Source organism: Culex pipiens, chromosome 1 (assembly GCF_016801865.2).
Source record: "Culex pipiens pallens isolate TS chromosome 1, TS_CPP_V2, whole genome shotgun sequence".
NCBI lineage: Eukaryota > Metazoa > Arthropoda > Insecta > Diptera > Culicidae > Culex > Culex pipiens.
The window spans coordinates 36,119,835-36,141,607 of record NC_068937.1 but is presented as its reverse complement, the minus strand read 5'-3'; the positions used below and the strand labels follow the sequence as shown (position 1 = coordinate 36,141,607).

Here is a 21,773-nt window from a genome sequence, read left to right as displayed (position 1 = left end):
GTTAATTGTTTACATCGTTTGATTTTCGAGAAGAAAAAAATACAACCCAAACGCCTCCACCACTTTGGTTCTTTCATTCCGAACACGACGACACCCTCAAGTGACAACTCCCACCCGGGTGACATTCACTTTTTCGCCATTTTGTGAGACGCCGCTGCCATAAATAATTTATTACGTTTGTGCGGTCTATTGGGTAAAGCATTCGCCACCTCCCTCTGCCACGCCGCCGCGGCAACCCCTCAAGCTGTCAGCACGTCTTTTATCTTGACAAGTCTTGCCGGGCGTCTAACCTCGAAAAAAAAGGAGCAGAAGCTCAAAACAACCGCCCAATGTGCAGACGCGTCTGTCAAATGTAACCTTTTCGGCGTTTTGGCGGTTTGGGATTGAGGTCTTTACCAACTTGAAGAAGGTTAAAAAACGTAGTAGGCGTTGAAAAGTATGTTAGGTTCTTCCCTTTTCAAACAAACCCATAAACCGCCTACAGACATAACTGCACAATAAGTACAGACATCTAAAACTACAAAACTAGCAACACTGCTACCACGGGAGATCTGTCACTCGCACCGTTGCAAGCTGTTACAAGATGTAAACAAAATAGAGCTAGTGTTGCTGTTGCTGTTGCTGTTGCTGTTGCTGTTGCTGTTGCTGTTGCTGTTGCTGTTGCTGTTGCTGTTGCTGTTGCTGTTGCTGTTGCTGTTGCTGTTGCTGTTGCTGTTGCTGTTGCTGTTGCTGTTGCTGTTGCTGTTGCTGTTGCTGTTGCTGTTGCTGTTGCTGTTGCTGTTGCTGTTGCTGTTGCTGTTGCTGTTGCTGTTGCTGTTGCTGTTGCTGTTGCTGTTGCTGTTGCTGTTGCTGTTGCTGTTGCTGTTGCTGTTGCTGTTGCTGTTGCTGTTGCTGTTGCTGTTGCTGTTGCTGTTGCTGTTGCTGTTGCTGTTGCTGTTGCTGTTGCTGTTGCTGTTGTTGTTCAAGTAAAATAATGCTTCATTTACAGCTGCGAACCCGCAGCACGAAAACCCTGATCAAACCACACTTTCCAGACAAAGAAAAGAATCCATTAGTGCCCTCTTGCGGTGCACTCTTAAAGTGTGCTCTACAACAATCACCGTCCAAGGGAAAGAGGTGCCCGGTGAAAATGAGCAAATGCGTCCGGGCGCCACGTGGACCTCTTCAGAGAGGGTAGCGATGGCGAGGAACCAGGAAGCAACTGGAAGATAAATCTTTATAGTTTGCAAAAGTTTTCAGCCCTTTACCCGCGGCGACTGGCCCCGCCAGCCAACCAAAAGTCGGAACAAAATGGCGGAAGGTATCAAGTGGAAATGTTGAGAAAACAATTTACGGCTTTTTGCCTGTTTTTCACCCGTAACTTTTTTCTTCTTTATTTTTTTTGGAAACGGGTGCTGCGGTCTGGGGGAACGACCGGAAAATTTGTGTGTGCAAAAAGTGACTGACTTTGGGCGAGTCAGTTTGGGCGCGCCAAGTTTCGGTGCAGTTTTGCCCAGAGTTGCAGCCAGCCGGGCTGGGGGGGGGGAAAGTTTTTCTCCTTAAAGTGCTGTCACGGGAGGGGAAGGACACTGTGCGGGGTGCACTCGCGATAGAATAATGGGCTGTTTATCAGCACGTTTCGATGATTTGTTGGCGAACTGTTTATTGGAGTTTGGCGACCTCTTTTTTCCGCTGTCTGTCTAGATGTGACTTTGTTTCTGTCGGGCTGTGACGTTTATTGCGGATTTCTTCAGGATACTTTAGGACGAGATGATGAAAATTCGGTTGAATCAGACTTTTTTTACAGAACTAGATAGCGTAGAGATACATAATAATATTTGAATCTATATGATGTTTGATATTTAATCTCTCGGATTTGGATCAAATAAGATTGTTATTGTAAACAAACAAAGTGGGTTCTCGTTTCCCACGCGTTTTAAATTGAATTTCATCATCATTGAATTGAACAAAATTTCCCACACTTTTCCATCACTCTGTTTACCGTTTCAATACCTCATCCAAGTTCCACCCGGGGGGCGAAAAACTGTGTGGGACTTCGATTGAAGCTGTGCGCAGTGATTAATTGTTGTCCATTAAATTGGGATGTTTTTGTCCGGCATCCCGGATTGATTGCGGCTTTGGTGCTGGGAAAATAAATTAAAAGATTAACGGACTGGGAAAACTGTTCCCCGGGGTGATGATGAGATCGAAATAATACAAAAAAGCTGTCGATTCGTAAACAAATGTTTTAATTAAATCAGGCTGAGAGGGACAATTTTTGCATGAAAACTCAGTTCTTAAAATAACTTATTTACCTTCAATAAACGAATTTCCACCCTGGATCCTACCTTAAGGATCCCCAACTCGAATACTTTTAATTGAAAACGTGACCAGCTTCTTCGCCAGACACTGTGGTGGCCGAATCAAACAACCCAGAACAACGTCTTAGTTGGCACTCCTTGGAACGTGTCGTCATCGTTGGACACTGTAAAGACACCTCCGGGAGCAATCTGGAACTGCGCGGTTCCGGGGGAAATAAATTGTGCCAATAATGATGGCTGGATTTACGATGACGACAAATGGGCGGGAAGAGAAGACGAATTCACTTTGCGCCAAAGCTATATATGGCACCGTCAGGATTGGTTCCGCCGAGTGTTATTTGTCGCTGGCAATCAGTCCGGATTTTGGGCAGGGAAAATGAGACCTAATAGTGCGATAAATCTGGCCAAATATGTCTCTGGAATAGCTGCGTTCGAAAAAATACCTTGATTTAATTGTTGTAATTTATAACATTGGTTAAATCACATTTTATTCTCAAAACTAATTGAAGGTAGAACATTTCTTGATTTCATGAAATACATACCTTCAGCCCACCTTCTTTCGGTAAATGTCTTCAAGGAAGAACAAGAAGGAGCAATCCAAAAGTTGCAAGATGTTTGCCGAGTTATTTTCCACAAGAGCCACTAGGATTAATGAAACATACAGTTTGTTGGAGTGATATTGAACGATCACTTCAACTCTTAATAACGCAAAATAACGTCATACAATTAACAGAACATTCCACCGATCGTTTCCAGTTCCAAGATCAGCTTCAACCGCGATTCACACCACCCAACGGTACCCACCTCAAGTAGAGTTGGCAGAATCCGTCTGGACGCCCCCAAAACGGGTACAGCGTGTTTACTCACGTGCAAGGCCTGAATCAACATTCGGGCCCGAGATGAACGAAAACAGCCCGCAGAGCCATCGACAGACAGACGGACATCAGACATCGGTGGTGAGAAGGATGCAGTTCAGCGTCGTCCCCATTATTTCGTATCCTCGGGAGTCCTCATCAACAGGCTCGCTTCAAGTTTCGTGTGCCGGAATAACAAACTGTTTGTTGGCGGGGGGTGCGTGCACTGTTGGCACAGAGGTCATTTTGGTTAAAAAAATGTCGTTTTGTCGTTTTGATTAATTTGGTCGTTTTTCTAGTTTTTCTAGTTTTTCTAGTATTTCTTGTTTTTCTTGCTTTTCTTGTTTTTTTGTTTTTCGTGTTTTTCTTGTTTATCTTTTTTTTCTTGTTTTTCTTGCTTTTCTTGTTTTTCTTGTTTTTCTTGTTTATCTTTTTTTTCTTGTTTTTCTTGCTTTTCTTGTTTTTCTTGTTTTTCTTGTATTTCTTGTATTTCTTGTTTTTCTTGTTTTTCTTGTTTTTATTGTTTTTCTTGTCTTTCTTGTTTTTCTTGTTTTTCTTGTTTTTCTTGTTTTTCTTGTTTTTCTAGTGTTTCTAGTTTTTCTAGTTTTTCTAGTTTTTCTAGTTTTTCTTGTTTTTCTTGTTTTCTTATTTTTCTTATTTTGCTAGTTTTTCTCGTTTATCTAGTTTTTCTAGGTTTTCTATTTTTTCTAGTTTTTCTAGTGTTTCTAGTTTTTCTAGTTTTTCTAGTGTTTCTAGTTTTTCTAGTTTTTCTAGTGTTTCTAGTTTTTCTTGTTTTTCTAGTGTTTCTAGTATTTCTAGTTTTTCTTGTTTTTCTTTTTTTCTAGTTTTTATCGTTTTTCTAGTTTTTCTTGTTTTTCTAGTTTTTCTATTTTTTCTAGTTTTTCTAGTGTTTCTAGTGTTTCTAGTTTTTCTAGTGTTTCTAGTTTTTCTAGTGTTTCTAGTTTTTCAAGGTTTATCTAGTTTTTTTTTGTTTTTCTTGTTTTTCTCGTTTTTTTCGATTTTCTAGTTTTTCTAGTTTTTCTAGTTTTTGTAGTTTTTCTAGTTTTTCTTGTTTTTCTTGTTTTTCTAGGTTTTCTTTTCTCTATTTTTTCTTGTTTTTCTAGTGTTTCTAGTTTTCCTAGTGTTTCTAGTTTTTCTAGTGTTTCTAGTTTTTCTGGTTTTTCTTGTTTTTCTTAATTTTCTTGTTTTTTCTCTTTTTTCTAGTTTTTCTTGTTTTTTTTTTCTCTTGTTTTTCCTTTTTTTTCTTGTTTTTCTTGTTTTTCTTTTTTGTCATTTTTGTCATTTTTGTCATTTTTGTCATTTTTGTCATTTTTGTCTTTTTTGTCATTTTTGTCATTTTTGTCATTTTTGTCATTTTTGTCATTTTTGTCATTTTTGTCAATTTTGTCATTTTTGTCATTTTTGTCATTTTGTCATTTTTGTCATTTTGTCATTTTGTCATTTTTGTCATTTTGTCATTTTGTCATTTTTGTCATTTTTGTCATTTTTGTCATTTTTGTCATTTTTGTCATTTTTGTCATTTTTGTCATTTTTGTCATTTTTGTCATTTTTGTCATTTTTGTCATTTTTGTCATTTTTGTCATTTTTGTCATTTTTGTCATTTTTGTCATTTTTGTCATTGTTGTCATTTTTGTCATTTTTGTCATTTTTGTCATTTTTGTCATTTTTGTCATTTTTGTCATTTTTGTCATTTTTGTCATTTTTGTCATTTTTGTCATTTTTGACATTTTTGACATTTTGTGTCATTTTTGTCATTTTTGTCATTTTTGTCATTTTTGTCATTTTTGTCATTTTTGTCATTTTTGTCATTTTTGTCATTTTTGTCATTTTGTCATTTTTGTCATTTTTGTCATTTTTGTCATTTTTGTCATTTTTGTCATTTTTGTCATTTTTGTCATTTTTGTCATTTTTGTCATTTTTGTCATTTTTGTCATTTTTGTCATTTTTGTCATTTTTGTCACTTTTGTCACTTTTGTCATTTTTGTCATTTTTGTCATTTTTGTCATTTTTGTCATTTTTGTCATTTTTGTCATTTTTGTCATTTTTGTCATTTTTGTCATTTTTGTCACTTTTGTCACTTTTGTCATTTTTGTCATTTTTGTCATTTTTGTCATTTTTGTCATTTTTGTCATTTTTGTCATTTTTGTCTTTTTGGTCTTTTTTTTTGTTTTTTTTTTGTTGTGTTTTGCCAATTTTGCCAAGAGAACACAACATCAAACTTAAGATCTCAGAAAATTCTGAGCCAGATTCGTGTTGGCTCCAAAGCACTACACAAATCGTTGTCGTTCTCGGCGAAAGCAAATCAATTAAAGCTTGTTTATTGTACTTTCAAATTGGATTTCATTGTTATGCAGCAGCGTTTTCGCTCTCCCCCCAAATGTATGCTTCCTTTTACCAAAGCCACGGCTGGCAGAATCGGAAGAAGCTTTTTTCTCTTCCGGACGCGGATAAGGCTCTTTCTCTCTCTTTCTATCTCGTTGGTGGTGAGCTTAGGGAAAAGTGAAATGGAAATTAATTATTCCTTCGAGGGATGAATGAAAAAGAGTGGCGAGAACGAGAAGGTTCACTTTCTTCAACGCACGTCAAAATAAGTAGCATTTAAGGCTATACGTTATTTAGGGAAGTTTTGAAAGAGCTTTATGGGTTATGACATCGAAAAAAATATCTTATGAAGTCGAAATGACTTCTTGGTGTAACCGATCCCAAATTAATTTAATCGCTTTCTTCTCTCAAGTGTTCTCATACAGCCAATCACCTTTGTACCACGAAACCCAATAAGTCCTAATTGGATTCATTGGTTTCACTGGCAAAGGTGACGACGTTGGAGCAACAACAACAAAAAGAAAGCTCCCCACCAATCAACCAAAATATGTCAAACCAGCTTTTTCACCCATAAAAACCGACCACATGCTAACTTTTGTCATCCACCACCGGATTGCAGAGCTTTCGTTTGAGTTTGTGCAAAGAACAAGAAAAAGTTTTTACCACCCCCTCCGTACTAAAGAGGGGCGCAGAGAGAGGAGCATAATAACGACAGGTGTTCGACAGCTTTTGCTGCTGATAAAAAGCCCCAGCCACAATGCTTAAACTTGTGCGCCCCCCCAAACCACAACCGGATTCTTTCTATACCACCACCACCCGAAGCTTTCTCGCAGCCTTTTATTTACTCTGCGCCTGATCGGAGCAGTTCTCGAGAATATTGCAAACAACAAGTTTAATACCTGAATTTCTTAAATAAAAGAATTTCAAATTTCAAGTTCATTTTTAAAAATTATTAGGCAAATTAAAAATTGAATCACAAAACAAAAAAAATATTAACCCCAAATTCGAGTTTTGCGACCCCATTTTAGTCAATTTTGAATAGTTGATTGCATACTTAATAATAAAATGCATTTTTTTTTAATAATTCTGAAGTCGAATACAATTATTTAAAAAAAAAATCATAGGAAAACACTAGCGTATTTATTTAACGAATAAAATGTTTAGAAAGAGATCTAACACGATATGTCCAAACACAGTTTCCAGTAAAAGTGTCCACACCCGCACTTGTTAAACTTTGGATCAACCAGTTTAAAGTCATGCGAAACCGGCCAGTCACGAATATCGATATTAAGGTTGGGTAAAATTGACGGAATTTCGGAGACAACCAAACAAACAGCAAACGACCGATGTTTCGAAGCTTCACACTGACCGATTCTGCACTTTACCTGGGCCTATTCCGTGTTTGTCTTAGTCCGACGGAGTCGTACCTTGGTGGCGACCGCTTTCGATATAATATCGCACTGAGAATAACTATCTAACACCAAGCGCTCGAAAAGCTTCGTCCCGTGACGACCTTTTACCAGCACGATCGCGGTTGCAATGGTTCTGTGCAGATTCGCTTTGGCTAAGGATTGCCGAATACGCCGAGTAGTTTGTCCTGCTTGCTCTTTTTGTCCCAGGGACAAAAGAAACAACAATATTGGAGTGTCGAGCCCCGGACGGTCCTCCCATCAAATTAGAAAGACAATACATTTGAGATTGTACTTGTGGAGTTCTCTACTTGTTTCCCAAACGCTGTGAATGTAGTTTGCTGATTGCTGTTGTAACTATTACTATCGACTAGAGAACCTGCAGTTATTTCATTTGAGATGGCCGTTCTCTAATAACTTCAGGTTTCTCTACTGGCTCCTAGATTTTGAGGAGTTGTTTAGGGGTTTAAATGAATTCGGTTTAGTTTAAGGCTTGTAAAACCAACTTTTACAAACATTCAAAGATTTATAACCTTGACTGCAATAAACCAAAATATCGGGTTTCAGGCACCTTAATCAGCAAAAAAGCACCTCAAAACCATCTTCGGAAACTCGAAATATCTTCAGTGGTCAGGAACCATTTTTCCAAAGCTGATCATATCCTGAAAAAAGGGAAAAAATGTGCCCTTGGTTGCGTTTTGCCTTCCTCACCTCACTGAGGAAAGGCTATAAAATCACTCGAAAAATAAACTTCTCAATTAAACCTCCTACACGGAGAGACCGGCCAGGGCAAATCTAAAAAAATCTTGGTTAATTTAACTAAAAGTATGGGTTAATTTTTTACACAGCTTTTTTTCAACAATCGATTGTTGATTTTGTTAACCCAAAATTGCTGACCACCAATAACTAAAAGTAACTAAAAAAATAGTTGGAATTGTCATTTTTGTTGGCTAAATAGCCGAAAAAAATTCTAGCAGTCGACTGCTAGAATATTTTTTTCAGAAAATTAACTATTTTTTTCTTGTTTTCAGCTGAAATATTGTGGAATATTCTGTAAAAAACAGGCTGGACCATACATTTCAACTATTTTTCAACATTTTTTTTTCGTTGTATTAACTGAAATATGTTTGCATGCAGCAAATTATTAGTGGTCTATAACAAAACATTTCTTAATTAGACATAATTTATGTAAGTGTTCATATATATTTTCTTTAATTATCTAACGATACAGGCCGGGCTGAATTTCTAGCTATATTTTTAACTAATGTCTTACTTAAATACAGAAAAATATTCGTACATGTAGTCAATAATTAGCTATTGTTAGCAATATTTTTATTGAATTTGAAGTAAATTTTTTAATAATGCCTCACAAATTAATGTTGGTTGTTTTAATATTCGCATTTATTCTGCCTAAAATTTTAACTTTTTGTACTATTTTTTTTTTAGCATGAAGTTATTAAATTACTGTTAAAAAGCATAAAAACAAAACTTTTTATTAACTGTTATTATAAAACATGTAAAGTTTGATTAAAGTTTGAAAAAATTAGGTTGCATAAATCTAAAAAAATAATAATAAAACATGTTACAAATTTTGTCAAACATATTTAAAAAAGATGTGAATTCCTTAAAAATATAAACCGAGCAAAATTTTCACCAAGTTAAGTTATTATGTTGTATAAAATTAAGTGTTGTATTCACTTACCATCACTGTGCAATCATCCGATAAGTCATCATCATCTACAACGGTCTCAGGTTTAGTTATTTTTCTTGTGGTTGGACACAGAATTTACACCAAAGTGAACCTTTTGCTGCAAATAGACATATAAAATCTATTAGTAATTTAATACAAAATTCTTAATTTTGGCTATAAACTGAAAATAGGATCGTAAATAAATTTAATTATGATGAGGAAAGAAGAAATATCAATAATGCTACTTACCAAGCTTGCATTAAATTTATTCAACATACTCCGATTCCTGAAAACAATATTTAGAGTTTTACTTACCAGTTTATTTAACAGTCTTCTATTAACAGCATTTTTAAAATATTTCTATCTTCTTTTGTATATCTTTTATAAATTTTATTTTTTAGACATTTCCCATCATCTAATTTTTATTTTAATATTATGTGTACGCATTTCCATGTATTTTATGGTTGATGATTCTGAAAAAATAATGGTTCATTAAATTTGTATCCATCGTAAGAACGAAGGTTTTTCATTATTCAGTTTTCTAATTAAAATCACAACAGATAAATTGTTATGTAAAAATAAATCCATACTTACTTAGATTAACCAACCTTTTGTTAAATTTGCCCGTGCAAGAATTGTCGTGCAAGAGTTCGCCCGCCTCTTCCTTTCACTGCCCTTCCCTTTCCTTAAAGCATTGTCATGAAGTCCCCTCGCATCAGAGGTCCTCATTGCGAATGTCCTCGTCTTGTTCTTCATAGTTTATCACCTGCAAAGAAATCATCAACAAGCTTACTCACCAATTGCACCTCCACAGTTGCAACAGTGTTCACTTCGATTTGCACTTCAACATTAGCCAAATAGTGTGATTTTCACCTTTCACATTCTCTCACTTCACAATTAACAACACAAACTCAACAAATCGACCGCTCTTGTTCGAATCCTGACTTCAAATGACAAACGTAAACAAACCCAAGTTCATCTTTTTAATATTCAACCAATTGATATTTACATTTAACCAAAAAAAAATCTTGATTTTTCTAAAACCAAAGCTAACAGTCGAGCACGTTCATTCGAGTTCGGGAAATCTGTTAGCTTTTTGCCTTTAGCATTTTCAACAAACAGGTTATTAAATTATTACTTAATTTTGGTTGATTCAACTGAAAATTGGCCGCAACAAGTACGCTTTTGTTGAAATTTACGAAAGTAAAATCAACAATTTTAATTGTTAAAATTTCTGGGCACAGTCTCTCCGTGTAGACCCACCTTCCTGTATACCTATCGACTCAGAATCAAATTCTGAGCAAATGTCTGTGTGTGTGGTGTCACTCGATTATCTCGACACTGGCTGAGCCGAATTTGTCCGTTTTGGCCTCATTCGATCCGTCTTGGGGTCCCATAAGTCGCTATTAAATATTATGCGTGTTATACATTTTCAGAAAGGTATTTGAAAGACCTTTCCAACGCGTCCAAGACATTGAAGATCTGACAACCCTATCAAAAGTTATAAGCAGACGGTTTCCACGCGAAATCGACCACTAAAAACCGGACCATCTCAGATCTTAATAAAACTTGCTTAATCGTTTGTCCTACTCAAATCAACAACTCCTGTGCACTCAATTTAGTAATTCACAATGGCAATTTGAATTTTAGGAATTCTTTTAGTTTTAAATTATTGGTAATTACATTTAAATTGAAAAAAATCATATCTTTCGAGGCAGATGTTCAAAAAATTGATCGAAAGTGTGTTTTAACCAAAATCGTGCGCTCTTTTCAATGAAAATATTACGCTCTTTTCAATGAAAATACGAAACTTTCATTTTCGATCAAAAAACAGCCAAAAATCAAATTTTCTTCGAAAATCAGGCTGAATACACCCTTTGATTCAAATTTAGCCATTACCATTCGAAAGAGCGGACAATTTCCCACTTTTCTTCCATAGACACTAAGTTCGAGCGAAAGCGTTTTCAAGTGGTTTGTAAATAAAAACCTTTTTTCGTTTTTTTTCCAAAAAACTAAATTACATGTTTGATGGCAAATTTTGTAACAGATCCCATTTTTAAACTTACAATAAAGTGCTGCTTCCGTGTTTTTGAGTTTTTCCTTGACGTACCAGTTTCAAATACATATAAAAGGAACGAAATAATCACTAAAGATAACCAAACAAGGTGCAATAAGGTAACATTTCCTGAACCACTTTCATTCAAAAAATCATTGAAAAGAGCGCACGATTTTCGTTAAAACAAACTTTCGTTCGAGTTTTTGAACATCTGCTTCGAATGATATGATTTTTTCAATTTAAAAGTAGGGGAAATATACCCTTTCTAATCAAACACCTACCTTCGTCATATGGAGAGTTTGATGGTCGATTAAAGCTCCAAAAATACTATTTAGGCTATAAACTTACCATCAACAGCACCGCCTCGAGTAAGCCCGCAAATGTATGCCACTTACTGGCCAAAATGATGTTTAATGCATTTTTGATCATAATTTCTATTTTGCGAGACCATTTTTCATCATTTTGGTGGCACACACATCCACACGCATGATGAGAGGTTAACTGCTTAACGAAAGCCGCCATCAATATCTTTTCACTTGCGCTAACGATTTCAAAGCGCTTAAGATATAAAATTGCTTCCAACTACCGGCAACAGTTTATTTTTCCCATTAGTTAGTCACTCACTTGAAAAATATTCCCGAAACATGTAAATAATTAGCAAGCACCATCAAAAAACAAACGCGCCAAGTCGTTTGACGTTTCAACTTTGAATATCCATTCCAATCGAAGGCTGAAGAAAACCGAGCGAGGAGCGAAGGCAAATAAAGAACAAAGGGTGGCCACCAACACCACCAACATGCTCGTGCAGCGCCTGTTGGGGTGAGCAAGTGCTGCCAGGAAACTTTCGCTATAAATGCTACTTTTCGTGAGTGTTCGCTTGAAATTTCATCAATTTTGGCAGCACTAAGCAGACCCAAAAGAGCGCTGGAAGAAAATAAGAACTAAGCTGAAAATAAAAAAATGGGCGTGGCCCAATGCACTCGACTGATTAGAATGCATTTTTGAAATATTTTTTTTAAATGCTTGTAAAAGGAATAGCATAACTTTTGATAAAAGTGAAAATAAACAGAAATGTTCACAAAAAGTTGCTCTACCAGTTTATGTACTTGGTTTTAGTGAATTTCAAGGAACAATCTAGATTATCCAGCATCATTCAAACACGACCACTTATTAGGCTTAAAATGGGCATATTTCCCCTAATTACCAAAAATTTGAAACTAAAAGAATTCCTAAAATTCAAATGCCATTGAGAATTGCTAAACTGAGTGCACATGAGTTGTTGATTTGAGTAGGACAAACGATCCAGCAAGTTTTATTAAGATCGAAAACGGTCCGGTTCAAAATCTTATTTTTATGGTCGATTTCGTGTGGAAACCGTTAGTTTTTATATCATCAAACTCTCATAATTTTGGTATTTTTGGCAATTTTAATATTAAAAAAATAAGTTAAATTTTCTATTTATTCATTTTTTTAGAATAAACTTTGCGATATAAAAAAACAGTTTAGTATCTTTTCAAAATAAGAAAACCTGGTACATTCAAGTATTTAAAAAATCTTGAAAACTGTTTTCACAGCTTTGTATCTAATAAGTTCAAACCATTTATAGCAGTTTTCTTATGAACACCCTGCTTTCAAAGCATTTATTTTTATCATGCGTGTGCGTGTGGAAAGAAAATCATTTTTACACACATCCCCACAGTCATTTGCTAAGAAAATGATTCTGAGTCAATATGTTGAGGTATACCTGAGATGTGTATTTAGGAAGTTCATTGCCTTTCCTCAGTCAGGAAAGCAAAAATATTTTAAACCGTCATTTTCGAAATATTAGGGGTAACTTGACTCTCTTCAAAATTTAGAACAAATGTTGAGTAACATGCTTCTTATCCATCCGAGCTATAAATCTGTACGTTACAAACAAATTTAATATGAAAAATATTTAAAAACCTAAAATTTTCTTTTTTAGACCGAAATTGAGCATATTTGGATAAGCTGATAAGTTTTGTTTATCTTCAACTTTTCTAAAGGAATCCATGAGCGAAAAACTAATCCAATCAATTAAACTTGAGGCTAGTTTCAATAATGTGAAGGCACTTTTTGAACAATTAGTTAAAAAATTAGTAAGAAAAAAAATTCAACGTCAAGTGCGTAAGGGTTTTGTAGTTGATAAGTTAATCAAACATTTCATGTATAAAAAATAATATTTTGAATAAATTTTAATTGTTTTGTATAAATATGAAAATAAAGAAAAAATATCTTTTGGAGGTTTTTTGAATCACTTTTTACAAAAATGTAAACTTTTCATTCACCCAATCAATTTAATCTCCAATTAAAGTTTTCATTTCATCAATTAGTGGATTTAGCTATGTTTTTAAAATATCTTAGCACTTTTCATTAAAATCCCAACAAATAAACTCATGCTAAATTTTAGTTGAATCGGAGCATTTTTTTATCTGAATCATGCTGGTTTAACGTGGAATCGCTGTATGGCATATTTATTATGGAAAACATTGGTTTGGAATACGAGAAATTCTAAATCCCAGAGAACTGCTCGGTTGCGATTTTTTGTTTCTCCCCACAAACAAGAAAGGCAAAAATTTGTGTCGGAACGGAAAATAACAGAGGAAAAAATAATTTCATCAAAAGTTGCTGCCACTTTTTGTGTGCGAGTGAGCTTGCTCCAAAGCTTTTCCGAAGCCAATCAAGCTAAAACGGCTGCTGGGGACGGCGACGTCGTCGGTCCTCCCTCGGTTTGGTTGTTCTAACTTTGTGTCGAGTCACCGGGCCACCAGGGACGCCACCGCCACCGTCATCGTCGTCGTCAATCGGAGGCGAGGAAAAGCCCGACCAGTACAAAAAAAAAAAAGTTTATGCAAACAATGTTTTGCGACGTGAAATTCCGAACAAACCGCAACCCGTTTCAGAAGCCAATTCCCCTCCAGTCTCTAAGTGGGGTTGAGTTTGATGCAAAATGCATAAAGGTGGTCCATGGCATGATTGAGGCAATACTTCTTTTTTGCTACGCTTGTTTCACTTATGCCAACATGTGACCATTGCAGAGATTAGTTTTAGTACACCCTTCAAAGAGAGCATAACAAAAAAAATGGTCGTCCTCATGTGGCTTGGCCTGCAGTTTGATCGCTGTGGTGAAAAGGTTTTTGATTGATCCAGAATTTAATTACCGCTAAAATTGGGAAGTAAAAACTGTGGAATACGCAACATATCTTCAAGTGATTTTCTTTTTTTTTTAACTAATATTTTTTGCATGTATTTTAGTATTTGAAATAAAGTTTTTGAAGTTTTTCATGTTATTTAAGTAATTTATGTATTTTAGGTATTTAAAGTATTTCAAGTATCATGAAGAATCTTAGGTTTTTTATGAATATAAGTTTTTTATTACTTAAAGTATTTTGATTATTTCAAGTATTTTTTAGTATTTAAATATTTTAAGTAATTAAGTTTTTTTTAAGAATTTTAAGGAATTGGAGAATTTTATCTATTTTATGTACCGTAAAACGGGGTGACTTTGATAGCCAGGGTGACTTTGAAAGCTTGGAAATTTTTCCGCAAAATGAAGAGTACAATTAAACTACGTAAGGAATTGTTAAGAATCATACTGACCGGGGTAAAGAAATAAACTATTCACAAAATTATAAAAAGATAAAAGAGTTAGTTGATTACAGCTAAGAAAGTGTTGTTGAAAGTCATTATTTTAACCTTTTCAAAGTATCATGATTTTCTCAACGAAAATGATTTTGAATCGGAAAACGGAAGGCATTATCGGATTCTTTGGATTCTTTGGTTAAATAAATTTGTAAATAATAAATAATATGCGTTTTGAAACACAATTAAAAATAATTTCCGAATTCGTAGGCAATTTCAGTTTACCAAATTTCATGTAAAATGTGGAAACTTGTGCTTCAAATTCTGTATAAAATGCAATATAAATCGATAATTTTATAAGCAAAACTAGTTTTTACAAATTTCAGGCAAAATTTGACGTTTTTCCTAAAATTTATGTGTATTCTGTAAAAAAAAATTTATAAACTAAGTTTACTAAATATAAACACTGATTTTTTTTCTTGAAAAATATATCAGCTACTTTAGTGATGCTACATTTAACGTTCAAATAAAGTTTGAACATCTTAAATCTGTTTTGAACAAGAAAAACTATGACTCTGAAAGTCACCCCGCAATTTAAACTTAGAATTTTTAACGTAACTCTTTTTTTAAACCCTCTTGAAACAACTTTATTTTTTTAAATAGTGCATGAAATTTGTGTGGCTTTACCCCGGACCTGTTTATAAAATAGTAATTTTGAGAAAAACCTTACCAGTTGGTAAATATTCTAAAAATAAATTGAAATCCTATCAATGTCACCAAGGCATTTTGAGAATTTTAAGTATTTTAAGTATTTTATGTATTTTAAGTCTGTTAAGTATATTAAGTATTTTAAGTATTTTAAGTATTTTAAGTATTTTAAGTTTTTTAAGTATTTTAAGTATTTTAAGTATTTTATGTATTTTAAGTATTTTAAGTATTTTAAGTATTTTAAGTATTTTAAGTATTTTAAGTATTTTGAGTATTTTAAGTATTTTAAGTATTTTAAGTATTTTAAGTTTTTTAAGTTTTTTAAGTATTTTAAGTATTTTATGTATTTTAAGTATTTTAAGTATTTTAAGTATTTTAAGTATTTTAAGTATTTTAAGTATTTTAAGTATTTTAAGTATTTTAAGTATTTTAAGTATTTTAAGTATTTTAAGTATTTTAAGTATTTTAAGTATTTTAAGTATTTTAAGTATTTTAAGTATTTTAAGTATTTTAAGTATTTTAAGTATTTTAAGTATTTTAAGTATTTTAAGTATTTTAAGTATTTTAAGTATTTTAAGTTTGTTAGGTTTTTTAAGTTTGTTAAGTATTTTTAGTATTTTTAGTATTTTTAGTATTTTTAGTATTTGAAGTATTTTAAGTAATTAAAGTGTTTTAAGTATTTGAAGTATTTGAAGTATTTTAAGTATTTTAAGTGTTTTGAGTATTTTAAGTATTTTAAGTATTTTAAGTATTTTAAGTATTTTATGTATTTTAAGTATTTTAAGTATTTTAAGTATTTTAAGTATTTTAAGTATTTTAAGTATTTTAAGTATTTTAAGTATTTTAAGTATTTTAAGTATTTTAAGTATTTTAAGTATTTTAAGTATTTTAAGTATTTTAAGTATTTTAAGTATTTTAAGTATTTTAAGTATTTTAAGTATTTTAAGTATTTTAAGTATTTTAAGCATGAGCATGAGCATGAGCATGAGAGATCACCCATGGTTGCCCCTCCGTTGCTGAACAGAACCGTAATATCCTTTCAGCACTAATGACCATAGGCTTCAACAATCTAATGGTGTTTCCCTTATCAACAGCATGTATGAATGCGCTGAAAAGATAAAACACCATGATTGTCAAAACTAGATCAGTTGCGAATAGGTAACAGTCATTGGCCACCAACGGCGCCCGCCATGTCAGTTTGTAGACCTCGAGTTTAAGGGACGGGAATGTTAGTTAGCGCAGGTTGCTACTAGGGCAGCTGATTTACTCTGTGCTTACACCCCACAAGCGCCAGAAACCTGAAAATTTGTTAGTAGGGTAGGGTATTTGGTCAGGATTCATCATAGAAGATGATGATGCGACCCAAAATCATAGTGTTTGTTGAAAGGTATTATATCTTATTCTCAAGGCAAACAATCGGATGCTGCGGATGAGACATTTCCCGTTTATCGGTTGTTAAATTTTAAATTAAATGGTTTAATCTTAGACAGCCGACTGTGGAAAGATAGAACCAAAATCATTTATAATTATAGAATTAAGGATTAAACAGTGTAACTTTTTAAATTGAGATTTTTTTACGAGTTTTAAATGATTGATGGTTAGCGAGGTACTGATTAACGAAGCGAACGACGAGTTACGATGTTTATCGAGCTGAAAAGGCATGATAAGTTTTTTTTGTTGTTGCACACCGACGACGAACGCGAAAAATCCTGCGACCCGACGGAACGACATCGCAAATCGGATTCTGCTTCACTTTTCTAAGGGGATAAGGGAAAATCTCCACGGTGTCCTCAAGTTAGTTTCGCTTGGAGTTGGATGGTTTTTGGGAAGGTAAAAGGTCTAGAATACACTCCAAGCAAGAAAAGCAACTAGCGACGCGACGCGTTGTTACTCCAATTCGATTTACCTAATAACATTAAAAAAATAACTATTTGCTACCCTTATTAACTCCTCTTGGCCGTGCATGTTTGTAATGTAATTACTATATTATTAAAACACAAAAACCTCGACGAACTCAACCGGCGACGTGCTTTCCGATTAACGGTGATAAAGGAAAGACTGATTTCATCACTACTAGCAAAAAAACGCTAAAATCACCATCATTCCGTCAGAGCAATCGCGTGGCCCCGCTGACCACATTCGACTCGATTGTTATGTTTTACGCCATATTTTTTTTTACACACACACATACACACACACACACACACACACACACACACACACACACACACACACACACACACACACACACACACACACACACACACACACACACACACACACACACACACACACACACACACACACACACACATTTTCATACATAAGACAACATAGAACGTGCTCACCGGAGTCCACCAAAAAATGCTCATTGTTGTCCGGTGTCGCCAAGCCCAGCATCACTCTCAGCATGCTACGCAGTTGCCCGCCTTGCTAGGTTAATGTTGTATCCTACTCTCCGGGCAACAGACGAGCGTTGAACGTTGTCCTCCTCTTATCACTTAACACTTTTAGCAATCACAGGGCTGCCACCGCTCCCGGTCTCGTTTCCGCACAAACAGATGCAGCCGCTAACATAAGAACCTAGAAGGAAGCTGCCTCTCTTCATGCGGCAGTTGGCCGCATCCCTCCACAGTACTTAAAACCAGCACAATCCCCCCTCACTGCACACCTATTTTAGCACTCACAACCAACACGATTGAGTTGACGTTTTGTGTCATCGTCAAACCACTTCAATCGAACGCAAAGCCACATAAAGCAAATCAATTTGAAACGTAAACCTAAAATTCTTAAAACACCACTCAATTGGCAGAGTTCGTCGTGCACCAATGAGTATTTTAATTGAAATTTTCGAAACTCGTTTTGTATTTTAAGTATTTTAAGTATTTTAAGTATTTTAAGTATTTTAAGTATTTTAAGTATTTTAAGTATTTTAAGTATTTTAAGTATTTTAAGTATTTTAAGTATTTTAAGTATTTTAAGTATTTTAAGTATTTTAAGTATTTTAAGTATTTTAAGTATTTTAAGTATTTTAAGTATTTTAAGTATTTTAAGTATTTTAAGTATTTTAAGTATTTTAAGTATTTTAAGTATTTTAAGTATTTTAAGTATTTTAAGTATTTTAATTATTTTAATTATTTTAAGTATTTTAAGTATATTAAGTTTTTAAAGTTTTTAAAGTATTTTAAGTATTTTAAGTTTTTAATGTAGTTTAATAATTTTAACTAGTTAAACAATTTTAACTATTTTAAGTATTTTGTGTACTGCGTCGTCTCTCGCTGAAGTTTGTTTGTTGTGTGAGGGAATTGCAGAAACTTTTAGATACTTTAGTGGAGTCGTCGTTGGTTTTCAGTAAGCATAAATCGCATTGCAGTTTCATGATTCGATTTAGTTGATCGGGATAATTCGCGTCATGGTCGTGTAGTTTTTTATAATCTCAATCGTTGTTGGTTTCCTTAGCACGAGCTTATTTATTTTTCCGAGAAATATTCGACAAAAGAAAGTTAGACCAATCCTAGTAAATTCAAAACAGTAGCATATTGGAATCATGAATTTTGAAATCACTTGTTGGTGTTTTATCTTTTCCAAATCTAAAATGGATTGAAACTATTTCTGTATGCTTCCACAGCTTGCAGTATAGATTTAAAGTTCTGTAATAAATTGAGAAATATCTTCATGATACAAACATAGAGATCAAATCGTCATTATTTTTCTTATAAATTTAAATTGAATAAATTGCAAATTCACTGGCATTCAAAAAAAAACTCACAAATTTTGAGTTAACGAGTCAAAAAAGCTCGACCTAACTTCAAATTGCATTACCATTTTCCCCGGTGACAATTCCCACAGAACCTGTCAACAGCCGTCGGTCACCATCCGTTTGGGCATCCACCGTCGGTCCAGCCCACTATGGGCCAACTCCATACAAACAGGCGGCCAAATAATTTTTTTTGCTTTTTAAATGTTTTTTCATACAAATTTGGGTAGTTGTATGGTATTGAAATGATATACGTCGATTTTTATGACTTTTCATGTTTTTCAATAGTGGATTGTTTATAATAAATAGTCTTTTCAAACATTTGCAAGTGCAAAAGAATTGCGTATATATTTTATTGCAAGTTTATATTATCAAATTATGGATAAGCTTATACATCCCCACTTTAAGGACACAACCCCTCCCTCCATTTTCTTTCTAACCCCCCCCCCGCCCCCCTTCCCTCCTCCCATCCAACCAAATTTTGTTAAGCGTAATAAATCCATTTTAAGTCAAATATTTATTATTTACTGCTGTGTGTTTCTTTTTGTGAGTCCATGCCATATAACTTGAGACCCACCGCCCCCACCCTTACGGGCATGAATTGCGAAAATTTTAATTGTTAAATCAAATAACAGAAAAATTAATTTTATTCAAAATATTAATTATGAATTAAAACGATAAAATACAAAACATATTCTTACTAATCCTAATGTTCTTGTTCATGAAAATTCATTTGATTATAGAGTTTCTGACGGCTTCAGGATATGTTAATAGTAGTTTATGCAACAAGTTGCAAAAAGAAGATCTTTTCAGCACGAGTTGTACATTTATCCAACGAGGTTTACCGAGTTGGATAAATACGACGAGTGCTTTCATGTGTTGATTAAATTCATCGTTCAAAACAAAAAAATATTGAAAAATGTTACTTTTCAATACTAGTGTTGAAAAGTTCAACTTTTCAGTACCCATTTCAGTGCTGAAAAGAAGAACTTTTCAGCACTGTTGTTGAAAGGTATTAATTTTCCATTCTGTTATTTTTGGTAGGGAAAAGTAGGCCGTTTCGGTTTTCCAGAAGGACAGGAAAGTTGACAGTTTCACAGTGGAATTGCAAAAAGATACTTTTATGATGTTTTGTACTAACCAACAAAGAACTTAAATGTGGATCAGTTTCATGGATTGATCGCAGAAATTCATCATGCTAAGTCAATATTTTGCTTAATACTTTTTTCAGTATCAAACTGAGATTCTCCAGTTTCGCTTGAGAAAGTTCGGTACGAATACCTTATTTTGACTAAGGTACTCAATTTTAAATGTAGGCAACAGAAAATTCCAATAAAGTCATTTCGAACTTCTTGAAACCAGGTATTGATTTTTGAAGCGACGATGCCCACGAAGTAGGTAGCAAAGCAAATGAAATAAACGGGCGCATATGTAGATTGCAGCAAATTTTGATAAAACGTAAATGTTCAAAATGGTATATCTCCGAAAACGCAAAAAATCGCAGGCTGGAAATTTCAGCAATGTTAGATTATGATCCAATCTTTCAAGTGATCTTAGTTTCATGTTTAGCATCGGTTAGCAAAAAAAGTACTCGATTAACAAACACAAAAAAATAAGTTTTGTCAAAAAAATGCTCCAGTTATTCGATGAAAACTTCAGTTTTTGGTTTGGAAACAACATTTTATCTATTAATAGTTTCAAAGCTTAGCTCATTACCTTTCCAACGATGTATAATTGTCCTAATAAAAAAATTAAAATGGCTGAGCTATTTTAAAATTAAACAATCAGCCTTTTTTTAACGAAAAACGCTAGTTTTTCACTCCATTTTTTGACTTTCAGCTTGCGTATCTCCGTAATGAACAAACTTAGAGCTTTGAAAATTTGGATTTTTCTTAGTTAGAATGTTTTCTTTCGTGAAAAAAATACCAAAAAATATTTGGAGAAGGTCACTTTTTTGAAACTTGGCCACCCAATGTACCATAGTGAGCCGTGGCACAAAGGTCTGCTGGGCCAATGGAACGAAATTAAATTCCAAATTTCTTTCCCTCAGCGCGCAGCGCTGGCAGGACACTCTTAAATTGCCTCTAATTTAATTGAATTTCACTGGATTTCTTCGGGGCGCAGCTTTTTATTTTATTTTATTCGCCCGGTAGACAAACAAGACCTCGAACTGGAAAAAGAAGGAAAGGAAGAAAAAAGCAAGTAAACAGCCTGGGAAACGTGACAATCTGGCGGTCGGTAATTCCATAATCTAAATTATCAAATAAACCACCCAGCCGGTGGCCGAGCAGCAGTTCGGGACTGCGGAAAAATGGTCCGGTGCTGTGGGTGGACAACAAAAAAGCGAGGACGAAAAAGGCAGAATAAATAAAGCAACTGTTCCGCGCAATATTAGCGCCCTCTTGGTCCGTTCTGTTGCCGGGGAAAATTCAATTTTCACCTCGATTCTGGAAAAAGGGACCTTCAATTGTGTCACGGAAAATCTTTGTCGAACGTAAAGAAACCGAGATAACGACCGCCGCGGAGAGATTTAGAGGTGGGTGGATGAGGGAGAATCCCACACGCCCCACAATGGCTGCGAGATTTTTCCCCCTCACCGGGAAATGATTGCGGTGGATTGCGCGAGATTTTTCTTCTTCTTTTCTGTTGAACGGGTGAAAAGTGGTGGAAAACTCGATAAGGCAATGAAGCTTGTTGCTTGTTATGTCGTTGGGATAGATTTGAGCTGGAATGGATTGTTAAAAGGTGATATTGAGGGAGTTGGAAGCTGAAAGGTATATGATATAAACCAGAGTGGGTCAAATTTGACTTTTCGTCAACCAATTTTTGTGGTTGATAAAAGGATTGATTTCCAGATAACCTCCCACGACGTTGTCGTCAATCAACATCTCGACTTTCGAAATACAGCGCTGTTGTTAATTTAAGAGGATCAATCCCATTGTACATATTTGTGAAGTTTATGTCCCTCTATATTGAAGAAAGTAGACAAGAGGGAGAAGGAGATCTAAAACTAAGTTCTACATGACTCGTCATGCTTGAGGTGCATTTTTTAATTC

General features: G+C 34.4%; 1 protein-coding gene across 1 annotated transcript in view; it reads right to left on the bottom strand.

The window, feature by feature from the left end:
• Positions 1-479: 479 nt before the first annotated feature.
• LOC128093836 (UPF0746 protein DDB_G0281095-like) overlaps positions 480-21,773 on the bottom strand; it is a 34,633-nt gene continuing 13,339 nt past the window's right edge. The window contains exon 2 of the mRNA XM_052711668.1: positions 480-976. Within this exon, the coding sequence (XP_052567628.1) occupies positions 601-976 (376 nt within the window). The 3' untranslated portion in view covers positions 480-600. The remainder of the gene's footprint in view (positions 977-21,773) is intronic.